At 41.3% G+C, this 21952-nt stretch overlaps 2 protein-coding genes across 2 annotated transcripts; both read left to right on the forward strand.

Annotated features, from left to right (window-relative positions):
• The first annotated feature begins 223 nt into the window (after positions 1 to 223).
• Positions 224 to 9253, forward strand: plpp6 (phospholipid phosphatase 6). The gene is made up of 2 exons (XM_084548805.1): positions 224 to 1369; positions 4304 to 9253. Exons 1-2 carry the CDS (start codon positions 874 to 876, stop codon positions 4669 to 4671), a joined length of 864 nt encoding a protein of 287 aa, XP_084404931.1. The 5' UTR covers positions 224 to 873; the 3' UTR covers positions 4672 to 9253.
• A 1505-nt stretch (positions 9254 to 10758) lies between these two features.
• LOC311491175 (uncharacterized protein) lies at positions 10759 to 21339 on the forward strand. The gene is made up of 20 exons (XM_084549033.1): positions 10759 to 11177; positions 11318 to 11506; positions 11639 to 11804; positions 11903 to 12045; positions 12144 to 12343; positions 12440 to 12575; positions 12658 to 12877; positions 12974 to 13046; positions 13363 to 13615; positions 13723 to 13866; positions 18255 to 18515; positions 18647 to 18835; positions 18918 to 19083; positions 19190 to 19332; positions 19470 to 19666; positions 19944 to 20079; positions 20172 to 20391; positions 20509 to 20581; positions 20779 to 21031; positions 21121 to 21339. The coding sequence occupies exons 1-20, from the start codon at positions 11046 to 11048 to the stop codon at positions 21268 to 21270; spliced, it is 3444 nt and encodes a 1147-aa protein (XP_084405159.1). The 5' UTR covers positions 10759 to 11045; the 3' UTR covers positions 21271 to 21339.
• The last annotated feature ends 613 nt before the right edge of the window (positions 21340 to 21952 follow it).

The raw sequence follows: 21952 nt of genomic DNA on the forward strand, positions 1-21952 counted from the left end.
AAAAAAAGTGTACTGTACGAAAGCCTTTCTGTGTGGAATTTGCATGTTCTCCCTGTGTCTGCGTGGGTTCTCTCCGGGTAGTCCGGCTTCCTCACCCCACTGTCCAAAGGCTCTTGTCCTGGGATAGGCTCCACCCCCCCCGCGACCCCTCACAGGACAAGCGGTTAAAGAAGATGAATGAAAGAATAAATGTACAGTACAAAAAAAGTGAACGACTGTTGTCTATACGGTGTCTCACAAGAAAGATGTGTTCACAAACGAATCTTTTGTTATTTTTGTTGAAATTTATAAAAATATATATGTCTTTTGTTGCATCTTCTTTCTTACTCTCTTCGTGCTGCTGTTAGGCTCCATGGCGAGCACTCCTAATATGTGCAATATTAGGTGTAGGACTATACCTTATGGTGTAATAACACCAGTCTGTGCAATATGTCTATTATCTGTTCTATCTCTGTCATTTCTGTATGCTGTTGCAAACTGCAATTTCCCCATTGTGGGACTATTAAAGGTTTTCTTATTATTCTTATTATTAACGATTTATCTTGTTTTTCTGTAATTAAAAAAATATATATCTTAAAGAAATTAAGGATTTTTAAGGATTTACATCTTGAAATGACAAGTTAGTATGCATTAGTATATCATATTATTAGTAATGTGTAGTTTGATTTCAGCAAAACACAATTTCCCAGGTTGCTTTGCGACAAGAACAACAAAGATGGCGATTTGGTTCAAGGTACCCGGACGTGATATGAATTGTAAAGCGTACAGCAGATGAACTAAGAGAGCGAAACGCCGCACAGTACTGCAGACGACTTAGCACTGCGGTGCCGCTACATCACACATAACTGTCTTCGTCGGTAGATAACGGACAACATGCCTTCTCCTAAAGCCAAAAGCCCCGGTCGCAGCAGCAGCGGAGGAAGCCCGGTGCTCGGCAGCTCCAACGGCCGCTTCGAGTTCATGTCGTTGACGAAGCCGCTGAACCGGTCTTCACCGCCACACCTCCCGCGGCAGGGCTCCGACCCGAACACGGCCCGTCTCCGAGCCTCGGAGAGCCCCAGCAGACGCAGGGGCTCCAACTCCTCCACGGGCTCAGCGAGCGGCCAGGGGGCACCTGAAGAAGACGGCATACGGCTCAACCCTTCCTTCATCCGCGTAGCGCTCGACTCCTTGCTCGCCATCGACCTGTGGCTGTCCAAGCGCATGGGGGTGTGCGCCTTTGAGGACTCGTCCTGGGGCAGCGTGCGTCCGTTAATGAAACTCATAGAGATATCGGGACATGGCATCCCGTGGCTGGCTGGCACCGCCTACAGTATGTACAAGAGCGACAGCGCTGCAGGACAGGAAGTTATGCTCAACCTGTTCATGGGTAAATCAACTCTGCTATTTGTTGTCACTCTATATCTTCTGCGGTTGCCTTCTGCAGCTGGTCCTGGTTTTATACTGCACTTCCTCTTAAAGAAAAGTCCCCATAATCATTTCTGTTCATTTCCTTCATCTGGGCTGCAGACTCTCACCTGTAGATGTCACCTGTCCTTCATCCTGGTCTACCTCCGTCTCTCTGATTTCATCTTTCCTGCTCATGCTCTCTTGCTTTAATCTACTCTACACGGTGCTCAACATCTCCTGTGATATGTTTTCCATACCTGTGTAAGGCAGCTTACAGATCAGCTGGTGAAACAGGTGACTGGAAAAACAGGTGAATGCTTCGGACTCTGCATTCGCATGATGAATGGATAGCTGTGCCTTCAGAGTGTGTCTGCCTGACCGAAGCCACATCAGGAAAATATACAGTGATCAGGCATAATATTATGACCACTGACAGGACAGGTAAATAACATTGACCATCTTGTGACAATGCAATATTCTGCCAAGAAACGTTTAGACCTGGCATTCATGTGAATGTTACTTAGACTTGTACCACCCACCTAGACCAGACCAGGCACCCCCACCCCATAGCAATGACACTTGTTGATGGCAGCAGCCATCCCCAGCAGGATGCAGCCTCACACAGACACACACACAAAAACAATTTAGGAACAACTAAAAAAAACATGAAACACGGCACAAGGTGTTGACCTGGCCTCCATATTCACTAGATCCCAAACTGATCAAGTGTCTGTGGGATGATCCACAGAGGACCCTCCCCTCAACCCACAGGACCCAAAGGTCCCCACTAACAACATTATGTTGCCAGACACCACAGGACACCCTCAGAAGGTCCATGTCCATTCTCTGGTGAAACAACTGTTTTGGAGGCACAGCGGAGACCTACACAACATTAGGAAGGTGGTTATAATGTTGTGGCTGATTAGCGTATATTAGGATGAAGAGATGAGGTAGGATTGAGCCTTTTCAGAAAAGTGAGCTGCAGCATATTGTAGACCAGAGTATTCTGTAATGTAATAAGACATATCTTAGGCCTGTCTATGGACTGTAGATTGATTTATGAATGGTACTGCAGCTCTTACTTTGATTACATCAGAATTTAAACACGTGTGCACAAATAGTAAAAGTAAATTAAGCTCACAATGTTGCTGTGTAATAAATAGAGTACCTATGGGATATGTGGTAAAGCAGGAGTTGCAGCAGTGGTCTGAAGTTATCATGTCAACATGGACTAAACTCTCAAAGGAATGTTTCCAGCTCCTTGTTGAATCTACGCCACAAAGTCCCAGCAAGGTGCACCTAATGAGATGGCCACTGAGTGTGTGTCATTGTGGTTTTGCTTGATACAAAGGTGTAGACTTTGTTTATTCGTGCATGTTGAAAAATCAAAGTGTGATGGGCAAGTTTCAAAATGCTAAATCTGCAGAAGTGAAACTTTCCCTACGGTTAAAAGATAAATAATGTGTTAAACCCCTAAAATCTTTCAGTGATCATTTAATATTTACCAGTCGTCCCACCTAAATGCATGATGTCGGAGAGGAAGCAGCATCCTCTGCTCTTACAGGTTAAGCTAGATCTCAGTTAATACCCAGAAGGCTGTTTTTAGGTGGTATTAAAGTGGTAACTAAGTTTAGCTATGCTTTAAAGTTGGGTTGTAAGACGCACTTATCTATAGTTAGTACATTACTTAGTAGGTGGAGGTCAGAATGCCTCCAATTTGGAAGCAGATAGGAGCACCAGCACCGATGCCTAGCAATGAACTGCGGTCTAAAACAAGGCCCATCAAAAAAACTCTCAATCAGTATAGGTTTGCATTGTATACAGTATTATGACCATTGTACCTCCTCATCGGGCAGCCTTTTCAAACGTGAATCTGAAACCATTACGTTGCTGTCTGTCACAACAGCAGCGTTACTTGCAGAACATGGGAATTGCTTGGCTACCACTCTGTGACATTAATGTCTATCTGAACTAACAGTTTATGACTTAACCGGACACTGACTGTATATAAAGATGGTCAAACCCTTCATGATGTCCCCCTTAAGCTTCATAGAAAGTGGTTTTGAATCTCAGTGTGGGAGTTTCTGGCTGTTGTCCTCTTGGCAGTGCTTAAAATTAGATGTCAGTGGATTATTGTGACTTTGAAGAGCATAGATCAATATAATAGCTCCTGGCTGCCTCTCCAAACTGGGGTCCTCCTGGCCACCATAATGGCTCGTACACTGACTATAGATGATTGGATGAATGCCACTTGACTGTTGCATTAATATTTCAGCACTGCAGCTATAGGGAGCTGTTAACATTAAATCTCTTTGGGTGCAGAGACACTTACAAACTGCATAGATTCCTTTAATCCGTGCTATTTCTTTCACTGGCATCAAACTGGATACATTTGTTGGCTCATTGTGGTGAAAATTACAAAAACAGGAACATTTGCAGGTTCACACCATACTCCATGTCACTGATAACTGTCTGTTATGTGTGTATGTGTCTTCAGTTTCTTGGCCACTGCTTGTCTATCTGCTTCAGTCTGCTTTGTCATAATGCTGGGTAACTGAGGAAGTGTATTCTCCAGTTTTCAATTTTATTATCTCAGATCAAATAACAATAAACCTCTAAAAGCAAATACTGAACGATCTAGGCAAGATTGATAAATATTGACTTTATCCACTGACTGATCCACTTTATAAACCTCTTTAATTTCTGTTCATGAACAGTTTACCTTACACATTCGGTTCTTATCAATGTTGTTACTGCTTATGTCTTAATACTAACACCAGATGGTGCCAAAACAAAAAATAGTACCTCTTTTTTTTTTTTTTTTTAACACGGTTTTAACAAACTTTGCTTTAACGTGGCTGCATTTTTTTGGCACATTATAACACATCTCCTCCTTCGTCTGTATCCCCTGCAGGCCTCCTGCTGGACCTCATCCTGGTTGGCATTGTTAAAGCGGTGGTGCGTCGGCGTAGGCCGGCACATAACCGCATGGACATGTTTGCCACCTTTTCTGTGGACCGCTACTCCTTCCCCTCTGGCCATGCCACTCGTGCTGCCATGTGTGGGCGGTTCCTGCTGGCTCACCTTGTGCTGGCTGCCCCACTGAGGGTCTTGGTCCTGTTTTGGGTGGTCCTGATGGGGCTGAGCCGAGTGCTTCTAGGCAGGCACAATGTGACCGATGTGATCTTTGGGTTCTGGATGGGCTACTGCCAGTACAACCTGGTGGAGATACTGTGGCTTTCTCCTCAAACCCTGCAAGGGCTGCTAGGACAGTTAGCTTAATGTTAAAGACTGAAGGCGGAGGAGACATGGTGGTTTATATCTTGATTGTAAGTGTGCCTGCACACCTTTTTCTCTTTTAGACTGATATACAAGAGAAATCATCGTTTGACTAGAGGGGGAGCTCTCTATCAAACACATTTAGCTTAAATCCACCTCCACCCCAAATATTTTAGTATCAACTAGTTTACAATCAGTAGTACAGGATTTTAATCACAGCAGACCAAAGGGGACAGATCTGATCACGTTACCTCCAGAAGTCATCTCACTGGTGTGATTCAAGGATAAAGTCAACTCTGTCCTAGCAGTAGCGGTTGTTTGGCTACAGGACAGTATTAAAAGTAGCAATCCAAAAAGTTGGTGTCACTATTAAAACCCACTAACATTACTAAGGCAACACAATGATGACTGAGCCTATGAATCACTAGAAAGTTGTCATTCACAGCATTAGGAACTAAAAATTACATCTGCAGCACACCTGCAATTACGATTTATCCCCATAGGTGTCACCAAAGAGAATTAAACTGAGACTGCCACTTGAAACTACAACCACTGTTTCTAAGGAAATATTAAGTGCAGTCCTTGAGCTTTGCCCAGTCATCTGTAATATTACAGCATGGAGGAAAACTTAAATAATTCATGTGAATTATGTACTTTGAAAAAATAATGAATGAATGAATGAGCAACTAGGTTGAAACTACGGGATTTATGGTTTATCAATTAATGCATAATCAAACAGTTATATGCAGTAAATGTGAAACTATAATATAAAAGTAAATGAAAGAAATCTGCATAATTCCTATTTATATTTTGGTTAGTTCTACGTCTTCCTGTTGAAATATCTCGTAACACCTGTAGTCAACAGTTGGGATTTGAATAGGCCTTATAAACGCATGCGAGAAAGATTCAAGGAAAGAAGAAAGGTTCATGGGAGAAAACTAATCCATGTGTCGACACCTAACCCACCTGCTATAGGACCATTTCTAGAAACCAATTGATATTAGGTTGGTGTTCTCAGAGTCTGTTTCACTGATTTATTTGACAGTATGATTGTTTTGTCTTTGATACAGTCGCTGTTTCATTAATAATTAACCAGAACATCACATGTGACTGATAACTAATCAGCTCTGATGGATTACATGCACTTAACCATAATGTTATCAGGTCGTCAACACAAATCTCCTACTGCAATTGCTTTACATGCTCGTCATATCAGATAGGTATACAGTATATAGGTTTTAAATTTTCTCACTGAATTACTGTTTTTATCACACCATGTATTTATTTAAAAAGTTCATAGTACAAAACTGACTCAGTGAAGTGCTGGCAAACTTCACTGTATGTATGTGTGTCTGTATTGGAAAAGATCGCTGCATATAAAATGGACTTGAGCCTTATTAAGTACAGTGTTACATACTGTATATTTACATCTTCCTTGTAAAGAAATATTCACGAAATGTGACCTGGAAAAAACTGCCAAAAAATAACCACAGTTTGGGTTCACGCAATAGTCAGTTAGTTATGGATGTGCCGTTTTAAATATATGATGCATGTTTACAGTTTTCAGTCACTTTCACTTGATGTGTCACATGTGTTCACTTTAAATGCTAAAAAAAAGAATATTTGAAGAGGAAAAAAAACTGCAAAACAAATGTTTTCACACAAAACTCTTCATTCACACACTGAGTAGAGATAGCGTTGCATTGTGTTTTCTGTTTTCTCGTCCAAAATTAAAGCTCTTTACTGTAATACAACAGAAAATTTGAATCTAGTGGTGACACTTTAGAGTCAAGATCAAGCTCTGCTCTGATACAACGATTATTCTTTAACATTTGATGAGTTTTCGACGATCTGATAGCTGTTAATTTGTGAGTTTTAGGAATGGAATGAGATGTTATACGTAAAGTTTTGGCGGGGGAAGCAAAATTAAATACCTGAAATGTGTTTAAATTACAACCGAAGTTTATGTCTGAAAACAAGAATCGAGGTGAGGCTTTAGGTTTAGCCCCAAAAAAACAAAAAACAAAAATCACCTGAAATGTTTCTTTTGAACTCTTAATTCCTACTGTGAAATCATTCCTGAATATGCTGGCATTTTACTGTTTTGAATTATTATTATTTTTTTGTGGGGAGCAATAATTTTAGCCTTACAGACAAGGATGAATATGATCAGCGCACGTTTCAAATGTATGCAGGTCATTTGAAATATCAGCAGCATGGCATCAAGTTTGGGTCATTGAGGACACCTTGTTTAATGTGTTACACAATAAATTGGTTTGCTGCCAAGGTTCATGGACCAGCGATCATTACGTAGCCTATTGTTTTGTAACCTGCTATGTGACAAGAATGAATGAAGATAAAGTTGATCCGTACAAAAACAAGTCTTGTACTTTAATATTGTACATTCCTCAGTTCATAATATATTTATGCTGTATTTTCACTCAGTATGACGTACAATTCTTCCTGTGATTTAAATTTAATTTTTTTCTAATATTTTAAATGGTGTACTACTTTTCAGTTCAATATTCACAAAGTAAATAAATCTGTAAAGGGATTAACAGCCAACTGTTGAAAAGCGTTGGTCAATATTTGAAGATGGAGTGACCTGCTGAACTGCTTCTGAATATCTGTGAAGAGTCACAAATGTCACCGTTTGGGCCACCGTACGCTGAGACGTGTGGCTTAAGTCACGCATCCGTCAAGATCATCTTATTTTTACCCGTGTTTAATCATAAACATGTGGTCCTGAGGATGTTTTTGCTATTTCCTGAAAGCAGCATGTTTGATGGTTAATCCTTTTCCACTTCTCCGCGCACAGAGACGAAGGGTTCCAGGCTGAGTTCCAACAATTACATTTAAACTTTAAATGACGCCAGTGGATGACCCATAACCTGGGTGTATGTTTGACGTTTGCTGCGTCACACCCGAACAAAAGACTTTGGGTGGTGTGGGACTTCGGGTTGAACTATGTGTCTTTTAGAAAAAAAAAAAGCTTTGCGTAAATGCAGTGGAACGGCATCTTAAATCTTTACTTTCCTGTCATAAGATTTGTATGGGATGAGCACAGTTGCTAATACTGTTTTTTTCCAAAAAATGGAGTTGCAGTGGTTCTGAAGAGATTTTAAGAGAAGCAAATGATGTTGTGCATGTGTCTCCTGTGGCACCTGATCCATTCATTCACTGTTGACGTCTTCGCTGCATGCCTTTGGCTGCTATGTTGGTGTGTGTGTGTGTGGTCGGGTCACTGTGCCAGGAAAGAGCAGAAAACTGAACAGGTTTAAACATTTGAGCACTGCCGGACATCAGAAGGATCTTAATTTGCTGACCTGTTATTAACTTGTCCATAAGTCTTTTCATTATACATGAATGTGAATATTTGATTTCCGTGTAAATGCATTTAAAACATGACTTGTGTCTGTGTAGTTTTTACAAATATTGTACTTGACTTTCTGAGAGATTTTTGACTGTGGGACATTTTATGTGGAGGTTGGTCTGAACCAGATTCAGGTATCTGAGACGAGCCACAGCTACTTAAGACTGTTCCCACTGTTGACTTTGGATACTGTGCCCTTATTCTGCAATAACTGTCCAGAGATCTTCCCAGTCAGAGCGACTGATATGGCAGCTTGCAAGTTTTTTTATTCCATTACCTTTTTTCTCACCAGTCTAAATTTGCTTGACAGTAAAGTTATGTCCAAAAGACTTGTGGGGCTCCAAGCACCATGCTTTTATTCCATTTACATTTATTAGTACTATTATTATTATTACATCTGAACTGCTTCTGGACACCATTGCAGATGAAAAGGTGAAACTTAAATCTCCAACTGAGAGATGATACACAGTTGTCAAGGATGAGTTCGTGAGTTAATGTGCAGATTTTGGTGTAAATACATCTGAATATTTTCATTCATGCCCAGTTCACAGCAAGGGTCTCCTAGATCTGAATCCACATCATATAATATCTAAGTAGTTTTTCAGTGATTTTAAAGCATAACAACATTTGAATAGAAGAACTAAGAAGGCTAAAATTCCTCCTGGTCCTCTGCTGCTAAACTTACTAGCCCATCTCTGGCTCTGTTGTGAGGCTTGCACTGTTCACGCTATGCTAGTATTCGCCCCACAGGCCATCTGTCTACTCTGTACTCGTCTACATGTACCCACCACTAAGGCACATGTTCAGGATCTGTCGAGTTTCACTAAAAAGGCTGTGAATGTGAGAGGCACTGCGATGCCAGCATGCACCTTCTTGCCACAGCCTCTTAAGCTTGGATGTCTGCCACCGGGAGCCACCACACTGAGCTGCTATCTTTCACTGTTACCCCGGCCGACCCCAGCCCTTTTTATTCTACCCTCCTTTGAGGTATGGTGATTGGATACTCACTTCACACAGCAGCAAAAAGGGAGTTATTCAGATTGGTAACCATGTCAACAGACACTCGTGGTATTGTAACCCCTTGTGAGAGACCGAGCTGGCCAAAGCAGGAGAATACTCAGGTATATCCTGATACCTTTTTTGAACCTTTGTTGGAAATACTCAGGTGGTTTAAGGAAAAAGAAGGTTTTATTTAACAAAAATGCAAAAACGTAATTTACAATAAATTATTTAAACTCTTGGGCCCATAAAAGAGGTCAAATTAATAGATCTCAGCTTGTAACTGAAAAACTAACAGACTGCAATGAACTCAAAAAACAGACCTAATAAATGAACACAATGGGGCACATATATAGTGGCTGATCAGACCACGTTGACACATTAGGGGGAACTGAGAAACACTACACTAACATCACTGAGACATGGTAGATTAACAATTAACATCTAAGAAAAAAACAGAGAATTCTCTAAACACAGCCGTTAGCAAGGAAACACCAAAATTCTATATACACTAAGAAACAAATGGTTACTAGTTTCATGCACTAGTTACTTTAAAACGTACTTTAAAAGTAAATATGCTGATTCCTCAAGTGTTGCTTTACTTTTACCATGACACCAATTGGATACCATGCCCTTTGGAGCTTGCTTGGGACCAGCCAAGCGGCACTCCTGGTCTAAATCACCTGGGAATACTTCACTTGGGCAATGGGTCTTTTGTTAAAAATTTGCAGCAGTGCTTTGACCCTGTTATATTTGATTGCAATTCTGGTTATGATTGACAATTGTGTGTTGCATATTTATTCACAGTTTGAGAAACGCCTCCATTAGGAAAATGCATTTTGTTTATTTACCCAACTCTCAAAGATCTCTATCTCATTTTGCACATGATCTATTGTGATGTACTATAAATTATACTGTATTCCAGTCGTATTTACTTGATTCTAATACATCTTAATGTATTTAGTGGAAACAGTATGTAATGTTTACGTGATTGCAATGCGTTGTGTTCACTGGGTTTGAAACTGCTGTTAAATACTGCTGTTGGTTTTTAATTAAATGGGAAACAAATCTTCATCTGTCTGACTCTGTGTATAATGGATTTTAATCATTGTTACTCAGTCACTTATCAGTACTCTTCAACCCATCAAAATTAATTCAGAACACAAACTGAACTTTAGTCAAAGTCAGGTCACACAGATCAATCTGCCTTTTTTTGGGGAAGGACTAGAAAAAAAGAGAAAGGTAACTCCAGGTCTTCAGTTACCTTCTATGTATATAAGTCGGTGCTTTGGTGATGCTCGTCCCACTTGACAGGGACACTAAATGAACCCCCAAGGAACAAGGTAAGACTGAAAGGCCACTTGTCTTCCTGGCATTTTCTACTGCACAGGGCTCCTGTTTTAGTCATTTCAGAGTTTAAAAGTCAGATGTCTTGTGTAGGGTATGCATGTGCAACTGCAGCATGCTAAAGGAAAACACAAGAAAGGTAGAACAGCTTGTGAACTGTTAATCATAGGCAGATTTGCACATTTTTGCGCTCTAATAACGACCAAGGTCATTCCAGTTTTAGTGTTCTCAAAGAACGGTAAGATCACCTTTGCTCTTCTTTCTGCTTCTAGGAACTGCACACGTTTTATGGCAGAGTAGATAAGTCAGCACATAAGATTTCTGTAAAACAAACAATGGCTAAACCATTAATTGCTTTATGTTGTGTGCTACCAGGAATTGCTTCAAGTTCTAAGTAATTCACTGATCTGATGCAAGTTGGAGTGAACAGTGCCCCGTCTTAGATTCCTATCATGTTCTAGTTGAAAGTCTTACCAGGGCATTTTCCGTGAGCTAAAAACGAGACTGAGCTAAACCATGAAAACATGTTATTTCAATCATATTCTACACATTAGGCAGATAAAAAAAAAAAATCCAAGTTACACATTTGGAATTGCGATGTCTAGTGAAAGAGCCTATTTAAATTAAATGTTTTCCTCTGTTCTTCTGCAGCTCCACCATGGTGCAAAGAGTCGCAGTGATCGGGGCAGGCCCCTCAGGTCTGACCAGCATGAAGGCTTGTCTGGAAGAGGGCATGGTGCCAACCTGCTTTGAAAGCAGCGATGACATGGGCGGACTGTGGAAGTTCAAGGCAAGTTACCATTTAATGCTGGCAATCATTTTATTGTATGCGCCCTAAGCTATTCACATGAAACTGGGGTTTTCCATCCCACCCCTCAGCATCATACATGTGATAATTGGCTACTACTTTTTTTGACTGTTCCGCTGCAGGAAGTGTCAGAGCCCAACAGGGCCAGCATCTACCGGTCCCTTACCATCAATATCTCCAAAGAGATGATGTGCTACAGTGACTTCCCCATCCCCGCTGACTACCCTAACTACATGCACCACTCTAAAATCTTAAAATACTTCAGGATGTATGCCGAACACTTCAAACTGCTGCAGCACATTCGCTACCAGGTAAAAAGAAAAGGCAGACAGAAAAGCATGGAAGGGAATGCAGCTCACAATTATTGTTTTACTGCTATTTTTGCTTCTTAATATCTGACATCTACAAACTATTTCATTTAAGTGCATGCCTTTATGTCTTAGACCTCAGTGAAGAGTGTTACAAAGAGACCAGACTTTTCTCGCACTGGTCAGTGGGAAGTGATCACTGAGAATAGAGACGGACAAGAAGAGAGGCACGTCTTTGATGCAGTTATCTGCTGCTCCGGTCACTACACCTACCCTAACTTGCCACTCAAAGACTTCCCTGGTAAACACGTGTTTTTCATGCATCACACACGTGCTCAGAGGATTCCAACACACAAACAAGAGACTGATATGTGATAGCAAAATTCTGATGTGTTGCAGGAATTGAGACGTTTGAAGGGAAATACTTCCACAGCTGGGACTACAAGGGTCCTGAAGACATGTACGGGAAGAGAGTGGTGGTCATCGGTATCGGTAACTCAGGGGGGGACATCGCTACAGAGAGCAGCAGAGTGGCAGAGCAGGTAAAAAAGTCATCCGGATTGTTCTAGTACTTTTTGATATCACACTTATTTGTGAGTTTCATGCATGCTTAGTTTTGTTCTTCTCTCTCGTCCGGCAGGTGTATATGAGCACTCGTCGTGGCGCCTGGGTCATCCGTCAAGTCTCTGACAATGGCCTCCCAGTGGACATGAAGTACAACACACGCTTTGTCCACATCCTGTTCCAGCTTCTGCCAATGAGCTTCTTCAACTGGTTTGGAGAGAAGAAACTCAACGCCATGTATGACCACACCATGTATGCTCTTAAACCCAAACACAGGTGGGTGCTGTCAGGAACCCGAGTGTGTGGCTTCCTCACATTGTTGCTCAAGTCAGAATCAGAATATCTTAATCTCGCTTTGTGCTACCTCTACAGGCTCTTCAGTCAGATCCCGGTGATCAATGATGACCTGCCCTTAAAGATTCTTTCTGGATCAGTCATGATCAAACCAAACGTGAAGGAGATCCGTGGCTCCACCGTGGTGTTTGAGGATGGCAGCACTGTGGAAAAGGTCCGAAAATTGTGTCCTCTAGAAAGTTCCCAAGAGTTCACTTGGAAGTACAATTTAATTCCTTCTCTTTTCCCTCTTACAGGTGGATACCATTGTGTTCGCCACAGGATACAACTACGATTTCCCCTACTTCCCAAAGGATGCTATTTACAAATCTGGGCACCGCGTGGGTCTGTACAAGCACGTTTTCCCTCCAAACCTGGAGCATTCTACTCTGGCAGTTGTGGGTTTCATCCACGCACTTGGAGCCATCATGCCTCAGGCTGAAATTCAAGCCCGCTGGGTCGCTCGCGTCTTCAAAGGTAAGACCGCACGGCCAGTTCATCCCCTGCCATCAGGATCATGTCCAGGCGTAGTTCAGTATAGTCACGGTCTGTCTCTTGTTCTTCATTTCTAAGGACTGAAAAAGCTGCCCTCAAACCAGGCCATGATCAAGGCTGTGGATGATGACAGCAAGGACATTGAGAAAAAGTAAATAGTCTCAATCTCAACCTTGTCTCATTTTATGTTTTATCTTTGTGGAAGACATGGACAGAGCGACACTTCCTCAAACCATTTACACACATGCTGCTTCAAGTTGAAAATTCTGATAATTCATTTACTAAATTCTAATGATACATTTGCATTGCGTTGCTAAGTGCACTGAGTAGAGGTGGTTTGGATTAGTTCAAATTTTTTTATTTTTCACCCAAAAACAGCTGTTGACTTTATTCCAACATAATTCTTACCTTTCACTGCATTTATTTGAGTGTTGCACGTAACATTAACGTGTAATTTATGTCCACAGCTACATCGTGTCTAAGCTGACACCCCTGCAGGTGGACTTTGTTTCCTACATGGACGATATCGCTGGAGAGATTGGGGTGCGTCCGAGTCTCCCCTGGCTCTTCTTCACAGACTACCCACTGTTTAAGAAAGTCCTGTGGGGTCCGGTCACAGCCTACCAGTACCGGCTGATGGGACCAGGGAAATGGGAAGGGGCCCGCAAAGCAATCTTCACCCAGTTTGACCGCATGTACCAGCCCCTAAAAACCAGAAAGGTCTGAAATCAAAGCTGTCTCTCTTGCATGAAATGCTAAACACACCGCATTGTCTTAACATGTAGCAAGTTGTTCAAATGACAACATTTTCCCTTTACCTCTTGCAGACGGTGGACCAAGAGCCCTCCACCGCTGGGCGCCTGGTTAAGCTCAGCCTGACCCTCATGGCTGGAGGAGCTGCCGTCTACCACTTCCATTCTTGCAACCCAGACACCCTCCCCACTCTGCTGTCCAAACTCCGTCCTCTAACAGTCTGAACGTGCTGCATCTGTCAAGAAATGAATTCTATCTTTACGTCTCATCTATTTAAATACTAAAACATTTGTCAACAACAACTTGTTCAACTATTTTACAAGATATATTTTAAAGCAGGGGTGTCAAACCCTAAAGCAACATAACATATTATTAAAATAGTAACTCCATATATAAAATGACAATCACTTTTCCCCTTTGTTTTAGTGCAAAGAAGTATAATTACGATATGAAAATGTTTACATTTAATGAGCTATCCTTTTACAAAACACTGTATGAGCAACCTGCAAAAAGTGCAATTTCAGCACATTGCCACCACCTGCTGTTTATTTCTGAAATTATGAGCTGATGAAAGCACTTTTTTTGAACACAGGGTTGTCTGAAAATGTTCCATGCACTGTCCCATGCTGAGCAGTAAGTGGACTGAACAAGCACTACAGTTTCAGCTCAGCTCCTTTTCTTTAAAAAATCATGCCAGCAACATTTTTTCATTTGATTCATACAAAAAAAATATACTGTTTATTTCTGCTCCTCAATGTTGTGTTATGTCTGCAACTTTTACTAAAATAGTGCGACCCCGAGTGGAAAAATGAGGAATAGCAGGTAGTTTTATTTGAAAAACTATAGTTAATGTCTACAATGTGATTTTCACACTTTGAAAATTCATCCCACGGGTAAGATTGGACCCTCTAGCAGGCCGGTTTTGACACCCCTGGTTTAAAGGAATCCTGAATTACAGTCACACACTGTGTACACCTTTCACTCCCTCAACATATTTATAGTACCTTCCTCCGCACAACAGGAAATGAGGTTCACATTCCTTAACTTAAGTTGACAGTGGATCTAAAAGGCTATTGTAAATTAGTTGCATAATGTATGAACACCGCTGGCAGAATATAGATCAGCTGAACCTGTCTGTACTGCTTTGTCTTTTCACTGGATCGTTAGAGTTCAAGCACAATGAAGCAAAAAAAAAAAAAAAAAAAAAAAACACTCTGAGAAACCATGAATGTGTAGTATGTTTCCGGCATGAATAAACCAATATATTACAAAAAATATCTGGATGTCATCTTGTATTCATGTCTACGTAGTATATGAGCAAAACAGTACAAGTGTCCTCACATAAAATGAAGACAACAAAGTGCAGCTTTTTAGACCCTGAGGCTGGCTGTCACATCAGTGACCGCCTCCCTTACTGACGACATGCTGACGTGCAGATTGTGAGAAATTCCCTCTGGTCCTCAACATCTGAATCAGGACTGCAGGGCTGATAAGGACTGCACTTCACATGATGTAAAAGGAAATGTTGCTTTAGCAAAGTGACCTCGCTTTGAGCTGATGAAAGCACTTTTTTTGAACGCAGGGTTGTCTGAAAATGTCCCATGCACTCTCCCGTGCTGAGCAATAAGTGGACTGAACAAGCACTACAGTTTCAGCTCAGCTCCTTTTCTTTAAAAATCATGCCAGCAATATTTTTTCATTTGATTCATACAAAAAAAATATACTAAACATATTTTCGACAAAATAAAATCATAAATGCAAGTTCTGTGGGAATGTTTATCCATTTCATATTAAAACAGACCAAACTAAAACCAATAAGCCATAAAGAACTTTAAAGCATCTTCCTGAACCTTACATTTTATTTGCCTATTTATAAAATCCACTAACTATTAAGGCAATTCAAGACTTTATGAATGTAAGGATTCTTAATGTGACAGTTTCTGTATTGTATTGATAAACACACTGAACTTACAATGCTTACCGCCAGACTCTACTGCAGGTTACACTGCCAGAGACAGTAGTGGAAATTTCCATCAGGCTGGGCAAAGTCTGTCCCGCTCTGTCCCTGTAACTTTTCTGTCCTTGATTCATGTTTTCTGCGCCATTATCTGACCCCTCCCTGACAACCTGCCTACTGTCCTCTGATACATTTGAACCTTTTTTTGCACACTGTGCTTTTGCAACAGCATTGTCGATAAACAAAGAATAATGTATAAGAAGCGCAAGGATGACAGTGCTCAAAGTCTGAGCCTCTCTCTGTGGAGTCACTGAGACCGAACCAAAACATGCAGGAGATCATCTGTCTCTGAGAGGTGACTGGTGCTTTGCTTAGACCGTGACTATTTTGACCTCGACTTACAAAAAAGTCAGAAAATTTATGGATGGTTCGGCACGTTTGAGGCTGAGGTAAAGGTCATCGTGTTGCATTGAAGTGCACCGTTAGGGATCTGAAACTTCACTAAACATTAACAATAAAAATGACACCATAAACAAACTGAAGGCCTGGCCTATGTTAATAATGCAACACTCAGTCACCTCTGTAATAGGTTCAAAATTTGCTTAATTCATCGTACATTTTATCATATATAACAATAATAATAGTACATTTTATTTGTGAGAATTCAGAGCACTCGAGGTCACCTTACATAAAACAGCAATGAAAAGTGAGGCTTCAATATTAATACTGGACAGATAAAGAACATCCACTCTTTATGTTTCCTGCAGCGGAAAAAAGTAAAAAAGCCCGGATAGAAGAACAAAACAGATTTAATCCAAAGGCCTATAACAAGCACAAAGACAGAAATACAACACAGTGATTCATCTGCACTGGTGAGGAGAGTTTTGTTCACACCATTTTGAAATCTGCACGTGCTTAATAATCCACTCAACAACCAACTAATCGGATTGAAGGAAATTATTTCTGGGGAACTGTAAGAGGAAAACGATTCGATTTTACAGTACAGGAGAGGAACCTCTAAACGAGCCACATAAAGGTCTGCACATTCAGTCATGAAGCACTGATGGAGCAGAGACACCATCAGCTCCAAGTAACGCATTTATCTTCGAGGGATTATAACAATGGGGTTAATCTACTTTTACGACTTTGATAAAAGTCCAGGCATGCACACTGACACATCGTCTCTTAATCCATCCTCCGTGTCAATGATTTATCAGAGCAAAGCCGCGCCATGCAAACAGCTGGTTGCAGTGTAACATACAGTCTCTGCACAAACACAGCAAAGCTACTGTAAAACACACCATACTTTACACTGCCGATGGCATCAGGCTCTGCTTCACTGCTTGGTCCGTTTTTATTAATTACATCACATAACAGACTTCAACGGTAAACTAATTGGTCTGGTAAAAAGTCCGATAATCACGGTTCAAAGATTTCATGGGTTGCCAAACGCGTCTAACAGGTGATAACTGTCTCTTTATTAACTCATCAGAGCTGAGACCGCCCACCACATACAAACATATAGTGTATTTTATAAATTAACTGTACATCAGCAGAAAAAAAAGAAAAGAAAAAAAAAGAAAAGGTTCTTCATTAAAATAAATCAGCGTATTATGGAGTTAAACAAAGTTTTGGAGTATTTTTTTCTGATCGATCGCGCAGAGCACATTTCTCATTCCTGTATTGGAGGGGGAGGAGAAAAAATGGTGCCATTGGTCACTGGCTGGGTAGCTATAAAAGCCGATGCTCAGATGATTTTCTTCCCTCTTTCTGGACACAAAGCCACCAAACACACAAGGATCGAGGTAAGAAAGAAAGCTGATAGGCTTTCCTTAGGTTGGATTCCACTGCAGAAAACGGCACCTTGTGTTTCTGTTCTTTTTGAATTGGCATGCTTTGCACACAGTTTCACTGTTAACTTGTTAAACATCTGAAGAGTGGGTGTGCCTCTCTCTAATTTTCTATTAAATATAGATAACTATAGTTATACTATCTCTCTCTATATATATATATATATATATAGTTAAATAGTCTCATTGCACATACATTAATAGCTATTACTATATGAATGTGTGAGATGTAAAGTAAGACAACTGAAGGCTCTGATTATCACATATGCACCAAAGCAATTACTGCATAACAGTAAGAATTCAAAGGTGACTGACAAAGATGTAGAACAAGTAACAAGAGAAATAAAATAATTGAAAGCATGAACACATTTGCACTGACTTTGCACAGTTGCAAAGTAAAAAAAATAAATAAAACTGACCCTTGAAATGCAAATTTGCAGTGAAAACTGCAGAAAACAGGTAAGAGAAAGTCAATGAGATGATTTCAACAGACACTTATATGAATGCACAGGTGCGGTTTTGCAAGTTACATCCAAAGGGTCGCTTGGTTTCAGCACTCTCACTGCAAAATCACCTTTGGCCTTCATTTGGGTTCTAGGAACTGAAGTTTTATGACAGGATCTCTGATTAAGGGTCACTGTACAGAAACCTGGTAGTTCAATATAAACTGTCCCATCATGATATGTAACCGCTGCCAGTGCAAGGATGCCACATTGAGGGACTCTTTGTTGTACCTGTGAGCTGTACTTGAAGCATCTTAAATGGTTGTTCATCTAAAACTGAACAACAAAGTCCTTAGATGATAACTGCACTTGCTCTCCTCTGTCAGATGAAGCCTGTTTTGGTAGATTCTGGAGGTGAGAGTACAGCAGTACTAACAATGATCACTTCTTCCTCTCACTGCTTCACCTTGTACTGCAGTTCCATCATGGTGCAAAGAGTCGCAGTGATCGGGGCAGGCCCCTGCGGTCTGACCAGCATAAAGGCTTGTCTGGACGAGGGCATGGAGCCAACCTGCTTTGAAAGCAGTGATGACATGGGCGGACTGTGGAAGTTCAAGGCAAGACTTTCGCTCTTGAAAAACGCCAAATAAGATGTTTTTTCCCCCACTCTATTTCAGCTATGTTTTCCGGCCTTTAATTTTCTTTTGTCAGTTCTTAACCTCTACCATTTGAAACTTCTTCTCGGTAGGAAGTGTCAGAGCCCAACAGGGCCAGCATCTACCGTTCCCTCACTATTAACATCTGGAAGGAGATGATGTGCTACAGCGACTTCCCCATCCCTGCTGACTATCCCAACTACATGCACCACTCTAAAATCATGAAATACTTCAGGATGTATGCCGATCATTTCAAAATACTGCAACACATTCGCTTCCAGGTAACAAGATACAAAAAGAGACATTATGGTTATTACAATATATGCATAGTCTGACCTGGGATATATATCTTTTATGTCTTAGACCTCAGTGAAGAGTGTTAAACAGAGACCAGACTTTTCTCGCACCGGTCAGTGGGAAGTGATCACCGAGACTAGAGATGGACAGGAAGAAAAGCATCTCTTTGATGCAGTTATCTGCTGCTCCGGTCACTTCAACTATCCTAACCTGCCACTTGAAGACTTCCCAGGTATTAATGCTGTACGCTACTGCCTGGTGCATGTTTGTAACGATACAGGATGACTTAAGGTAAAGAGGAACAATCTGAAATGACATCAATTCCTGATGTGTTGCAGGAATTGAGACGTTTGAGGGGAAATATTCCCACAGCTGGGACTACAAGGGTCCTGAAGACATGTACGGGAAGAGAGTGGTGGTCATCGGTATCGGTAACTCAGGGGGTGATATCGCAGTGGAGGGTAGTAGAGTTGCAGAGCAGGTAGTTTCCTCGTTTATTTTCAGTCCTTAATAACATATTAAACCGTTCATTCCAGTGTGCGTGTTGCTTTTGTGTGTCCTCAACCTTCACTTCTTCAGCTATGAAGAACTTGACGATGGCAGTCTCTCATCTTACAGGTGTATCTCAGCACTCGCAGCGGTGCCTGGGTCATCCGCCAGGTTTCTGACAACGGCCTCCCGGTGGACATGTTCAACACACGCTTTTTCCACATCATGTTCAAACTGCTGCCGATGCGTTTTCTCAACTGGCTCGGTGAGAAACAAGTCAACTCCATGTATGACCACACCATGTACGGCCTCAAACCCAAACACAGGTGAGATATTTGTATTTCTCTTCGAGTAGCATTATGGTTTGTGTTAATGTAAGCTCTCACATAAAGACTGAATGTCTCCTACGTCTTAGTGTGTTTATGAATGCGTGTGCAATGGTTGCTAGTCTACATCCAAGTACATCAGCTGTGAAAGTAAACTAATGGGTAATGGATGGACAGATGAACACACTAAGGGAGGTGTCAGCAAAGCTGTATGTCTGCTAAGATGTGGGCGCCATTTAAATCACTCCATGTCTCTATCTCCCTCATGCCTCAACAGGTTCTTCAGTCAGATCCCAGTGATCAATGATGACCTGCCCTTTAAGATTTTGTCTGGGTCAGTCCTCATCAAACCAAATGTGAAGGAGATCCGCAGCTCCACCGTGGAGTTTGAGGATGGCAGCACTGTGGAAAATGTTAGAGAACTGTACCTACATCAACTCATGTGCTATACATATGCACGTTATCTTCAAGAACAATTTAACCTCTTGTGTCTCCTTTATTGCAGGTGGATATGATTGTGTTCGCCACAGGATACAACTACGATTTCCCCTACTTGCCAGACAAGGCTATTTACAAATCCGGACACCGTGTGGGTCTGTACAAGCATGTATTCCCTCCAAACCTGGAGCATCCTACTCTGGCAATTGTGGGTTTTATCCATTCTGATGGATCCATCATGCCTCAGGCTGAAATGCAGGCCCGCTTTGTCACCCGTGTCTTCAAAGGTGAGGCTGGCGATTTAAAAAAAAAAAAAAAAAGGCACATTAATGGTATAGAGTAAATAACATTGTACAGTATGTGTCAGTCTGTTAAAGCCAGTGTTCTGTCTTTTTGCTATTCAGGACATACAAAGCTGCCCTCAAATCAGGCCATGATCAAGGCTGTTGAGAAGGACACCAAGAACATTGAGAAAAAGTACGAAAAACATGGGAACATTTTATGATTTAACAAATTATACCCAGCTAATAATCAGCTCAGTGGCTTTTATTTAGGCAAGTGTCAATGATTTTAAAGGTGTTTGATCCATTCTTTAATGTTAGACTTACCAGCACCACAGCGGTATTAATATTCAGTGAGTGAAATCTTTCCACTGTGCCTTGTCCCTCTTACAGCTTTGTGGTGTCAAAGTTGACACCCCTGCATGTGGACTTTGTTGAGTACATGGATGGCTTAGCTAAGGACATTGGAGTCCGGCCAAATCTCCTCTGGCTCTTCTTCACAGACTTCCCACTCTTTAAGAGGATTATGTGGGGTCCAGTCACAGCCTACCAGTACCGGCTGAAGGGACCAGGGAAATGGGAAGGGGCCCGGAAAGCAATATTCACCCAGTTCGACCGCATGTACCAGCCCCTAAAAACCAGACAGGTCTGAAATGAGAGCTGTGTCTGCTACATTGTCTAAGTCGTTACAGCAATCCAGATGCAGAGGGTAATCTTTTAACTTGTCTCCTCCAGCTGGATGCACAACGGCGTTCATCCACTGGCTTCCTGATCAAGCTGAGCCTGACTGTCATGGCTGGAGGAGCTGCTCTCTACTACATACATGTTCGCAACCCGACCACCATCCCCACCCTGCTGTCCAAGCTCCGCCCACAAAGAGTCTGAGTGGACTAGGAGTCCAATGTCTTATCAGAAACGGGACCCGTTAACAGAGACCATTTTTTAGCATTGTCCTATTTGTGATCATTTACTGAAACTCATTTTACAGTAACACAGCACACTAGGAACACCTTGACCTGTTTTTAGAGAAGCTTTGTGTAATGACTGCAAAGAAAGACTCATTAATGTACTGTAACCAGTTCCACAGTAATATGTTAGGAAGGTTCTCCACTCATTCAGTACCATTTCCTTGATGTGATATAAAGTAATCTAGTCTTTCACATATTACATAACTTCATTTAGTTTTTAGTTAATAATCCATTGTCAATTTGAATATTTTAAAATCTGCATGAACACATTAACGCATGAACAATATATACAATGAAAGAAGAGTTAATTTCTCCTTTACTAATTTGATGTGCATGGACTATTTTCTGCAGGACGGTTTCTTGTAAACATATTTGTTGTGTTTAGATGAGAAAGTGAAACTGCGAGGAGTAGCAAGATGGGACCTGTGTGCGCATAGCCGCTGGGTTTTAACCTGTTTAACCTGCTAACTGCAATAGTACACATGATCACAACTTGCATAAAATGTGGTATTGGTATTCTTAGCTACACAAAAGATGTGAATTTAATAATCAAACAGCATGACCGAATGACTGTCTTACAACGAAATCCAAAAAGTCAG

This window comes from Chelon labrosus, assembly GCF_963514085.1.
Source record: "Chelon labrosus genome assembly, chromosome: 7".
Classification (NCBI taxonomy): Eukaryota; Metazoa; Chordata; class Actinopteri; order Mugiliformes; family Mugilidae; genus Chelon; species Chelon labrosus.